The sequence below is a fragment of the Bubalus kerabau genome, chromosome 5, assembly GCF_029407905.1.
Source record: "Bubalus kerabau isolate K-KA32 ecotype Philippines breed swamp buffalo chromosome 5, PCC_UOA_SB_1v2, whole genome shotgun sequence".
NCBI classification, from domain to species: Eukaryota; Metazoa; Chordata; class Mammalia; order Artiodactyla; family Bovidae; genus Bubalus; species Bubalus kerabau.
The window spans coordinates 121,862,764-121,875,704 of record NC_073628.1 but is presented as its reverse complement, the minus strand read 5'-3'; the positions used below and the strand labels follow the sequence as shown (position 1 = coordinate 121,875,704).

At 36.9% G+C, this 12,941-nt stretch overlaps 1 protein-coding gene across 1 annotated transcript in view; it reads right to left on the bottom strand.

Moving 5' to 3' along the window:
- HMCN1 (hemicentin 1) overlaps positions 1–12,941 on the bottom strand; it is a 546,435-nt gene that overhangs the window by 335,911 nt on the left and 197,583 nt on the right. The window contains exons 5-6 of the mRNA XM_055582953.1: positions 11,048–11,219; positions 7,249–7,355 (exon numbers count right to left, since the gene is read on the bottom strand). Of these exons, the coding sequence (XP_055438928.1) occupies positions 7,249–7,355; positions 11,048–11,219 (279 nt within the window). The remainder of the gene's footprint in view (positions 1–7,248; positions 7,356–11,047; positions 11,220–12,941) is intronic.

Sequence of the window (12,941 nt, the reverse complement as noted above, 5' to 3'; positions counted from 1 at the left end):
AAGGACTGAGGTTTACCCAACATGGAGGCATAAAAGATTAGAATCAACACACAAATAATCGGAGGCAAGGAGACCAAAACAAAGTAAACCTTCAGGAAACCTCAGAAGCATTGGGGAAAGGCTTTGGGTTCTAATGTGTTATGGACAGAGTGGGGTTGGAGGAGAATTAAAAGATAAGAAAGCCTTGGAGGGGCAAAGAAAATTTAGCTAATTTAGCTAATCTATGACTAAGTTAAATAGAGGGGAAGTCCAGCTGCATATTTCTTACTCCTCTCTTCCCTTCTGAATTATTTTAGCTACCTTAGGACCATTTTTCTACATACATAATTAAATTAGTATGACAAAAACCACTGCTTTGATGTTTTTCTATTTGATCTTTATATCATGTAGCTTTAAACTATGTGCTGTAATAAAGTGAGAATTTGGCTCCAAAAAGCATCTCTCCACCACAGAGTATCTAGAAGTATCACTTCCACACAGAGGCATCCTCACCTCATGGTTCCTGTAGCTCAGAACAGGGAAATTAAGGAGGCTCACAGTGGTTCCAAGCGTAACAGGAAATATTCTAGACAGACACTGGACTGGGTTTGTATTAGCCTGAAATTCACATTTTAAACAATATACTTCTTCATGTTATTTATAAAGGTTTATAATGTGTTACATTACTGCCCTGAGTTAGAATGTCAAGTTGGTCAAGTTGCAGAAGGGTCTGAGTGAGGAATACAGAGGCTGCTGTAGTGTAAGCTGAGTTGAGGCAAAGATGAGGTTAGACTAGATACCTCCTGGCATTCTCTAGTTATAAATAGGCAGCCACAAAAAAGAGTGAGAGAGAAGCAGCAGCAGAGTGGACCAGAGTGTAGGCTTCTGAACTGAAAGTGAGTCTTTAAGAAATGAAGGAGCAGAGCAGGCTGAAGGACCATGGAGCAAGCACCATGGAGAGCTCCAGGGAAAATGAGTTGCTCTTCCGGTATCTTCCTGGTCAACTATATTGCAGATGAATCTATTTTTAAGGCTAGACATCTATTAAATATTGAAAGTCTTCTCTACATAGAAAGCCCTTGAAGGCAAGAATTATATCAAATATATCACCTATAAAATACTATTCAATAGGTACTTAATACATGCAATTAATTTATTAATACCATTAATAATAAGGCCAACAAACACTTAACGTTGGCAGTTTCCCTTAGATTTCCCTAGGACCAACTGATGTCAGAGTCTTCAAGAATTCATTGAATTTTTCTAGATACATTATGCTAAGTATGTTCACACAATATCTCATTAAGCACCAAAAAGAAATTGGGGCTCAAAGAACTAATTACTTGCCTAGGTTTATACAGCAAGTTAAATGGCAGTTACTCCAAGTTCAATACTCTAAGTCAATGTGTAATATTCTAGGATGACATAATCTCTGGGTTGATTTGGACCCTATGGGATAGAAAACAATGTCCCCATCTATTCATTTGCCATTCTAAATTTCTAAGTGCACTCTCAACTTAGGAAGAGTCAGGTTAGTAGAGTGTTGGTAAACTTCTCTCTGGAAAAAAAAAAAAAAAAGCCCTAATTTGGGACATTTGCCAAATTCTGTGACGTTAATTCTACCAAGTGGCTGATTTCAAGCTCCCAACAGGATGTCACTGAGTTGGGAAGAGAAAGCACATAACTGACTCTCCATGAACCATTTATGAACCAGCTCCAGAAAACCATTAGGCCATGGTAACAGTTCTGGCAAATGGCTTACAAAGGAAGTGAAGTGTGTCTGTCACTCACAAAAATATCTATCCCATCCTAGAAGTGACATAATCCCTTCCTCTTTCTATGCACATTCTCCAGTCTTTTCCTCCACTATAAAGAGGCCACATGTTGGGAAAGATTAAAGGCAAAAGGAGAAGAGGGTGACAGAGGATGAGATGGTTGGATGGTGTCACCAATTCAATGGACATGAACTTGGGCAAACCGGCAGATGGTGAGGGACACAGAGGGCTGGCGTGCTGCAGTCCATGGGGTCGCAAAGAATCAGACAGGACTTGGCGACTGAACAGCAACAATGTTCTAAATATGTCGATGCCTCCATCAGCTTGGCTTCCTGAGCATATGAAGCACAGCAGCCCGTCAACCCTCACAGAACATGTGACACCAGTGAGGAATGAACTTGTATTAAGCCAGAGAGAGCACATCCTGGTACTAAATGTGAAGTCTGCCATGATATACATGAATTAAAATATGATTGCTAGAGTTGGCTTTAATTTCTCTCTCCTAAGGAGTTTCAATGTTTTATAAAATAATAAATAAGTCAAAGTAAATAAAGTAAAGCCTTGATGTCTATCTAGAATTGAGAGAAATGGCATCCCACTCCAGTATTTCTGCCTGGAAAATCCCATGGACGGAGGAGCCTGGTAGGCTGCAGTCCATGGGGTCACTCAGAGTCGGACAGGACTGAGCGACTTCACTTTCACTTTTCACTTTCATGCACTGGAGAAGGAAATGGCAACCCACTCCAGTGTTCTTGCCTGGAGAATCCCAGGGACAGGGAAGCCTGGTGGGCTGCCGTCTATGGGGTTGCACAGAGTCAGACACGACTGAAGCGACTTAGCAGCAGTACCAGCAGCATAGACACAGATGGGGGAGCCTGGTGGGCTGCCATCTATGGGGTTGCACAGAGTCAGACACGACTGAAGCGACTTAGCAGCAGCAGCATAGATACAGTTTACTATTTATACACAGTCTGGAGAAGAACTAATTTAGTTTTACCACTCATGTGTCAGAAACTGTTTAAACATGTACCAACATCTAATTTAATCGTGACAATATTAAGTAGGTATTATTTTCCCCTATTTTCTCAGACTTGGGTAGGTTTAGGTAATTTCTTCAAGGTCAAAAATATTTTAAGTAGTATATCTTAAATTAAAATATATGTCCATCTATTTTCAAAGCATTTGCTCTTATATAACATACCATCCTTTACAAAGTAAAGAATACTATACTTTTAATCAAATATTTATTGGGAAGCTAACATGGGGTAGGATTTGTGCCAGTCAAAAAGATATAATGAAGCCAGCTAGATTTAAATACTATCATTTTACTAGTCATTGTTTGTTTTAAAAAATGTAATACAAGGAAAGAAATGTAAATTCTGTATATATTCACATATACATACACACACATACCCATTTAAATATAAATAAAAGTGTACATATATTTTTTAAAGGAAATATTCCATTTGATTGACAATGTGATATTGGCAGACAAATATAACTGGGGAATATTCCAGGAAAAAACTACTATAGAGGATTCCATTGACCCTAAACACTGAATTAATGCCATAGCTAATCCCTTTAAATAATACACCTGGTGTAGTCTGACTGCTTATTTAAAAGAGGTACCAGGTGGGAATAACTGGAGGCCAGTGTAATATGCTACTTGTGTGGTCCTTTGTTAGACTTGAGGTTTATTGTAATTCCTTAACAAGTTTATGCCATTTGAGCACTTCTAAAACTATCCTTATCCTGTAGAAAATGCATTAGTAGGTTCTGGCAACCAAAGTAACTATCTACAATCAGAAATATTTCTGCTAGTCTCAGAATCTCAATATAATCATGTGGTTGGGTACACTCCCTTCTCTACTTGGGAGATGATCTAAGGACAGTTTATCCAAATTTACTTAATGGAAACACCTCAGGGGATGTGCTACATCCCATGATCACACTGATAATCCTAGACTAATAGCAAGAGTCTAAACATAATGGGTACTGACAATTATTTAATGTCTTTGCAACAAAGTTTCCCTTAAAGAGCGGAGCACACAATCTGGCCTGAGAGTTTATGTGATTATGTTCAAATAGCCTAGGTATAAACAAGCTGTCTTAATGGAAAATTTACACTTCTTCTCAGAAATAAGACCCAGGATTTCTAGCTTCCCTACAGATACAAATTTAGAGGCCTCAAACAACTGTCTCTTTTGTTTGTGATAATAACTTGGGGTCCATTTCAGTTACTTCTTTTTGGCAAGTTTTCACCTGCATTAGAGGCAACCTAAAACATCCAGGTTACTTATATGAATTATACTGATGAGTTGACTCATTGTCTCTGTTTAATGAAAGAGTTCGAATAAACCACAGAAAAGTAATCACCAGGGTTTCATTGGGAAACCACAGAAGAAAAGCAATCGCCACATCATAGTCAAATCATGGGCATAATAAAGTGTTCTGTGCCAGTACATCAACTGTGATCCAAACTAAACCAAAGCCTGCTTCCCTGGATATCATCAGAATAAGTGAATTCATTCTTATTCAGGAATATTTATATAGTTCTTGCCCAGGCACTAAGGCATATACTTGTGACAAAGTCTGGTCTACAGCAAAACTGGAAGCCAAAACCTGTACAGAAATAAATATGACATAATGGGGGAAAATTATGCAAAAGGGAGGTGCCAAAAAATTGCAATAGAAAGCCAGAGGGAAAAGAGTATATTCTGAATGAGAAAAGTCTTGATACAAGTGTTACCATTTGAGCTGAGCATTATTGGGAGTTATGAATCAGACATAAAATAAGAAAAGAAGAATATTCTAGAAAGAAGCAACAGCTTGAGAGAAAGCACAGACCAAAAGAATGTGGTAAGAGAAGATGAGAGACACTGCAAAAGTATATTTGATTAGAGTAGAAAGGCACGTGGTGGAAGATAACCAAAAAGACTGGTTGAGGCTCAATTTGGTGCTCCTTGAATACCATGCTAAGGTCAAATAAGAGATGGGCTGTGTTCTACACATGAGATTAAAACTGTTATGCAAAGCATTCAAAAAAGCTGTTAGTAATTCCACTGATAGAGCAGACACTTTCCAGATAGCAGGGCGCATGAGAGATGGCCCTGGGGATGTGCTGTCTAATCTCAGACGTCTCTCCTCTTAAGAAAACACACATGTAAAATGCTATCCTTCATTAGCCATCCAGAAGGGAGATCCAAAGTCAGCAGCAATATTTATGTCAGTAGATTCAGCGCAATTGCCTTAATGCCAACCTGACACATTATTTTGGTATTTCATTCAGGAGCAAAATAAGTTCATTATCTTTACTTGCATTGTAATTCTCATCCTTTGTTTAGATATCACTAATTGTACAACAGATATTGTGTAACAACAGGACCAGAAGCTTCTTTGATAATGATTAGATATGAATTTAAAATACTGTGATAATAGATATTGTGTCTTTTTATTGTTTTCTTAATTACAGGAGGCCAGGTTTAGAGACTTGTCTAAACAGTGTTCCTATCATCTTATCTCCTTCCTCACTCACAGATTAATCCTCAGTGACTCTCTGTTCTAATGATCAATTAAGATGTACTTAGTGCCCATTAAGTATCATGGAACATGGCCAGAATCAGACACTCAGTAAAGGTTTATTGAATGGATGACTGGATCAATAGGTGTGTTAGGCACAAGGAAAAACATCAGACATGTAAAATATCCCCCTTCTAGGCAAGAGTTTTATTAGAGGAAATACCACTGGTAGCAATCCAAATCACCTATCAAATGGGTTCAAATACTTCACAATCAGTTGCTAATCATACAGAAGAATGGTATCATTTGTATGTATCTCAAAGTCAATAACAGACAACTTAACATCACTGGTCAGAGAGCAAGAACGGATGACCTTAGTGAAGTTGCTAAGTGAGCTACCTTAGTGAACAGCTAGCTCAAGACTGCTGACTTAGAGCATGATTAATGAAAATATTTGGACGATACAGAGACTCAGAATTTCATATACTCCTTTCCACTGTGGTCACAGAAAGTCAGACTCAATCTAGTTATATTTGGGGCAAGTTGGTCAAAATAACTGTAATATCAAATTTGGCCACATTACAGCGAAACACTTCATTATTGACTATCTGATGCACTCAGGAAGGGTTGAGTTTAAGAAACACTGATATTCTAGGACTTAAATGGAGTTACAATAAAAATTAACTTTATAAAATTAAAGAATAAAAGTTTAAGTATTTCTTTTAAAAAACCGGCATGCAAAATTTCTATGGTATTACACCTCCATGTACTTTCACAGCAGCTATATAATTTCAAAGGAGCCAGTTGATCTCATTTTCTTTTCTTTTTATCATGTCAGGAAGCTGAGACGGTGAAAGAGTAAATGATGCAAGGGGAATCTTCATTTGAGTTGTTCCAGTATTTCAGAGTAAACTGTTTATTTGGGAGTTACAAGGGATCCTAATGGAAGAGGAAGAGTAATACACGCAGCACATAAAGGGTGTGCCTATAAGCCTGCTCTCCCTGTGGACAACTGGAGCTTATTCCTGCAGGGGCTGAAAGCTGCTCTAGAAGGGTTTAATTCTCTAGCTGAACAGCCTTCTCCTGTTCTATCTTGAAAAAAAAAAAAAAAAAAAGCTTCTCAGACACAGAAATACAGATCCTGCAGTTGGAAGTAGGCCAGAGCACACTGAAATTTCTGAGAAATATGGGCAAGCCATGCACAGCATCTACTGGGGAGGGTCCCACATATAATTTGCAGCAGGACTAGATCTCAGATTTATGGTATCCTGAATTTCGAAGGCAAACATGTTCTTTCCTTCATATTGCCAAAATACAATGCTTTCTTAGTATGAACATATACTATTTAATGTGACTCTAAGATACAAATACCATTTTGTGTTCAAGCACACAATGAATGTAGGTCTACTACACACCAATAACCAGCAATGTTTGAGTGCTTATTTTGTAACAGGAACTTGTTAAATACTTCATTTGTATCATCTTCATTTAATTCTCAGAACACTTCTATGAAGGAAAGGACTGTTATTGCCATCCTATATTAAAGAGGTGGAAAGAAAATCAAGAGAAGCTATAGTTCTAAGGGATTTAGCAGCTTTTAAGTGGTGGTGTTTTCAAACCCAGGGTAGTTCCACACCGGGGCCTATATCCCTAAACATCATTCTCTACTGGCTCCATCTCTGATTGTTTTGGAGGCAGACAGTGGCTAATATAATCAATTTACAGATTCGATGATAGGAAAACTACCTGGAGCATTTTAAGTCTATTTATGGTGGTTCTGATCCCTTTCCTGGTCATCACAACCAAACACTATCAATTCATATGATCAAGACAACTCCGAAGAATGCAACATGTCTATTGATTTTTAGCAAAAGCATTCTCCATGATCGTTAGAGAAGATATAAACTATTATATATATTTTATAAAACATGCCAACATCAAAATAAAACAAATAGACTCTGTAACATAACAGTACCTTCACTGTCCATATTCCAGCCTCTGGCTCTTTAACATTCACCACCTTGGCAGAGTTATGAATATTTAATAGCTCATTCAGGCCAAATCCCTTTTTTATCAGCTTTCCTGAAAGACAGACGTAGAGGTTACAAGCATAATCTTTATTTCAGCTATGTATATCAGCTGTGTACATTTCCAGTACAAATTACCTGATGGACATTCACACCTCTAGCTCAAAACATCATTTTATATCTAAAATATACGCAGCTTTAGCATTTCTGAACACTGTAATTGAAGTAACAGATTCCTATTTGCTATATTGATGTGATCTTAAAAACAGAGTAAGATGGAAGACGATAATCATATTTCCAAAGTTAATCTAGGTAACGATTATTATGGCTACAAAGAAGTTATGTACAGTCACTAGAGGCATTTAGACTTAATAGATGGCAAAACAGTAAACTAGAATAAATGTCTTTTTGGAGATGACTCAAGATATTGCTAACATTAAGAGCCCTGGGCATAACTTTGCATAAAGTGTAAAATCTCAGTTTTCCATGAAGTGCATGAGAAGGCTTTTACTTGTCAAAGGAATAATTAGAGGAGACAGTATAATGCAGTAACACTGTACCATCTCCAACTGAGATCAACATACAGTATCTGACAGTTGGAACTTAGGAAGGAAAGCAAATTTGGAATTAAGCCATAGTTTACATATTCATTTCAGGCTTGGCTCTCGTGTGGACTATTTCTGCAGTTATGTAAACAAATCAATTAAAAGAATCCCATGTTTGCATCAGAAGTTTTATAATCGCTGCAAATGACTTTTAAAATATCAATGTCAATGAAATTTTAAAGTAGTAGAACTTAAGGCAATGGTTACAGGTACTTTCGATACAGATAATGAACAACACAAATCTTTCCTGGGTAGATAGGATAGATGGTACTAGAAGAATGCTACTTAAAAAGACAAATCCATTTCTACAGATAAACCTATTTTCAAGACCAAACAGTCTCAAAAACATTGGTTTTGCTTGCTCATAAATTTCAATTTGATTGTTAAGTGTGGTTGAAGCCTTTGAGGTAAATTTCATACCTTATTTTCTCTAAGGTATGTCATTTTCTAAGATTCAAATAAAGTAAAAAAGGTAGTTATTCCTTCCCAATTTATAAATGTTCATACAGGTTTAAAAAATGTAACATATACTTCAGCTACAATAGGAATAAAAATATTGTGCAAACATCATTGGTTAAAAAATTTCCTAAACACGAATATTAAGAAAAATTAGGTTTCTTTTTTTTTAAGATTACTATTCAATTCAACCTTAAGTCTTGTAAATTCAACCAGAGATGGAATTAAGCCAAAACTGAGAATCATACCATACAATTATCAAAGGAACAAATTAAAACATTATTCTAATGAGACTATAAATTTGTTTTTTTAACAACCATCTCCTGTAAAATTACACAAGCCCCTTTGCCATGACAAGGCTGTGATCCAAGAAGGGTCATAGTGGAAAGTTATCACAAAATATGGTCCACTGGAGGAAGGAATCATAAACCACTTCAGTATTTTTGACTCGAGAACCCAACAGAGTATGAAAAGACAAAAAGACACCAGAAGACAAGCCTCCCAGGTTAGAAGGTGTGCAATATGCTTCTGAAGATAACAAGGGAACATTTCATGCAAGGACGGGCATGATAAAAGACAGAAACAGTAAGGACCTAACAGAAGCAGCAGAAATTAAGAAGAGGTGGCAAGAATACACAGAAAAATTATACAAAAAAGGTTTTAATGACCTGGATAAACATGATGGTGTGATCACTCACTTAGAGCCAGACATCCTGGAGTGTGAAGTTAAATGGGCCTCAGGAAGCATTACCACAAACAAAGCTAGTGAAAATGATGGAATTCCAGCTGAGCTATTTCAAATCCTAAAAGATGATGCTGTAAAAGTGTTGCACTCAATACGCCAGCAAATTTGGAAAACTCAGCAGTGGCCACAGGACTGGAAAAGGTCACTTTTCATTGCAATCCCAACGAAGGGCGATGCCAAAGAATGTTTGCGGCTGCTGCTGCTAAGTCGCTTCAGTCGTGTCCAACTCTGCACGACCCCATAGACGGCAGCCCACCAGGCTCCCCCGTCCCTGGGATTCTCCAGGCAAGAACACTGGAGTGGGTTGCCATTTCCTTCTCCAATGCATGAAAGTGAAAAGTGAAAGTGAAGTCGCTCAGTCGTGCCTGACTCTTTGCGACCCCATGGACTGTTTAACTACTGCAAAATTGTGCTCATTTCACATGCTAGCAAGGTAATGCTCAAAATCTTTCAAGCTAGGCTTCTGTAGTATGTGAACCGAGAACTTTCATATATACAAGCTGGATTTAAAACAGGCAGTGGAAACAGATCAAATTGCCAACATTCACTGGATCATAGAGAAAGCAAGGGAATTCCAGAAAAAACATCTACTTCTGCTTCATTGACTAAAGCCTTTGACTGTGTGGATCACAACAAACTGTGGAAAATTCTTAGAGATGGGACTACCAGAGTTTACTTGTCTCCTGAGAGACTGTCCCCTGAAGAGGAGCTAAAAAGTCTCTTGATGAGGGTGGAAGGAAAGAATGAAAAAAGCTGGCTTAAACTCACATTCAAAAAACTAAAATCATGGCATCCAGTCCCACCACTTCATGGCAAACAGAGGGGGGAAAAGTGGAAGTAGTGACAGATTTTATATTCTTGGGCTCCAAAATCACTGTGGACAGTGACTACAGTCATTAAATTAAAAGACGCTTGTTCCTTGGAAGGAAAGCTATGACAAACCTATATAGCACATTGAAAAGCAGAGACCTCACATTGACGTCAAAGGTAGGTATAGTCAAAAGCTATGGTTTTTCCAGTAAATACGCACAGATGTGAGAGTTGGACCATAAAGAAGGCTGAGCACCAAAGAACTCATGCTTTCAAATTGTGGTGCTGGAGAAGATTCTTGAGAGTCCACTGGAATGCAAGGTGGGCAAATAAGTCAATCCTAAAGGAAATCAACCCAAAATATTCATTGGAAGGACTGACGCTGAAGCTCCTATCCTTTGGCCACTTGATATGAAGAGCCAACTCATTGGGAAAGACCCTGATTCTGGGAAAGATTGAGAGCAGGAGGAGAAGGGGGCAACAGAGAATGAGATGGTTGGATAGTATCACTGAGATAGTGTCACTGAGGCAATGAACATGAGTTTGAACAAACTCTGGTAGATAGTGAAGAATAGGAAAGCCTGGCGGTATACTGCAGTCCATGGGGTTGCAAAGAGTTGGACACAACTTAGCGATTGAACAAGAACAACCTGTAAAATTAAAATCTATCAAGAAAATGATATGGTAAAAAATTAGACAGTTTTTTTTTAGTAATAAAGGACTTTTTTCATATGATTCACTTAAAAATGACAAAACACTGAATTTTACAGAATAAGTTACTGTGAAGTATTTCCTCATATAAAGATGAAGAAAATATTTCAGGTTCATCTAAAATATTTTTTTGGATCCTTCAGTTACAATTAAGATAGTAAATGCCATCTGTTTAAATTATTAGGAGTTTCAGTTTTTGAATCTCATGTTAACTCAATGATACTTATGACTAAAAATACTCAGTTTTAATTTTTAAACATCTTCTGCAGTCATTTTTGAGTTGGTTGAATTTATTCATAAAGTTAGCATTAATTTGAACAAGTAAGTCTGTTAAAAATCTTTTACCTTTCATGGTTTTTCTATTTTTTTCATATTCTATATTTTTAAATATTTTTAATATGAATATTCCATATAGCTCACCTAAAGGATTGCGAATTTCAATCATTGGAGAAGGGCCACTCAGAGACACAGTAACCTCTTTTAGACTGGGATCAAAGGGAATTTTCCAAGTATTTACAGCCTGTTCCAAATGATCTGTTGATAAGAGGTGAACTTTGGAAGCCTGCACTGCTTCTTCCACCCATTTTAAAACCTATAAGAAAAAGAGAAATATGAGTGATATCAAAATATTTACAGCTTTATACCACCTCGAATTGCTGAAGCAGTAGCCTATTTGCTTAATGAAATGACAGGTCGCTTTCTGTACTGTGTGAGGCTTATTTCCATCACAATCAAGACAAAGTTTCTCAAGGCACAGAACAGGAAAAAAGCACTCCCCGGCGATTAGTCTCCAAAAGTTTCAAACAGCTCATGCAGCTCAATATAAAAAAAAAATAATAATAATAACCCAATTGGAAAATGCACAGGATACCTGAATAAACATTTTTGCAAAGAAGACATACAGATGGCCGAGAGGCACATGAAAAGGGGCACATGCTCAACAATGCTAATTATTTGAGAAACACAAATCAAAACTACAATGAGATATCACCTCACACCAGTCAAAATGGCTATTCTCAAAAAAAATCTATGAACAATTAATGCTTGAGTGGATGTGGAGAAAAGGGAACCCTCCTACACTGTTGGTGGGAATGTAAATTGGTACAGCCACTATGGAGAACAGTATGGAGGTTTCTTAAAAACAATCCCATTCCTGGGTATATAGCCAGAGAAAAACATGGTTTGAAAGGACAGACATACCCCAATGTTAAATGCACCATTATTTACAATAGCCAAGACACGGAAACAATGAAAATGTCCGTCAACAGAAGATGTGGTAAAAACACAGCCATAAAAAAGAATGAAACAATACCATTTGCAGCAACATGGATGGACATGGAGATTATCATACTAAGTAAAGTAAGTCAGAGAAAGACAAACATCATATGATATGGCTTCTATGTGGAATCTCTAAAAAATGACACAAATGGACTTATTTATAAAACAGAAACATATTTACACACTTAGAGAATGAATGTATGGTTACCTGGGGGCAGGGGGAAAAGTGCAAGGAACAGACTGAGAGTTTGGGATTGACATGTTCACACTGCTGTATTTTTTTTAAAAGCCTAATTCTCCCTACATCCACTTATTATAGCAGGTTCAGAATAAAATATTAGTTTAACCCATGCTCAAATTTCAATTTTTATATCTTGGAGTAATATATTCAAAATGAGATTACAGTGTCCAAAAACTAGTTGTGCAAGATATGACATGCATAAGTACCACAGACAGTTCCATTTCTCAACACAAATGAAAAGACTCTACAGAAAACAAGGTAATGGCAATACTGAGATTCTTTTTCCCTCTATTCTTTCTTTCTCAGTTTTTCTCAAAGTTCAATTAATAAAAGACAATTAGCAAATTATCAAATCCAATTTCAATATATTGAGTACTGAATTATTGTAATAGAGTACACTATAATTATATACTATACATTATAATAATTTATACTGTAGTATATTAATTATTAAAAAATAATTGCAATGCCAGCAAAACATTCATTTTTATGATAAAATAAAAAATACAAAAATATAATGGGAAAAATAACCATTATGTTTTTTGAAGTGGAAAAATACTTCAGGTTAGAACCAATTTAAGTGGTGTGCTCTTGAAGGAAACCTTCTAGTCCACAGAAATGCTCCACAACCGCAAATACAATTCCTCATTTTACAGGGCATGTATGGACAGGTACTGCTTAGCTGAACTTACCACCATTACTCCTAGATCATACTAAGCTTTAATCCACCTAAGATCTTCCTCTGGTTCATTTATCCTTCAAGACGGTATTCCATCATGAACAATTTCCCTCATA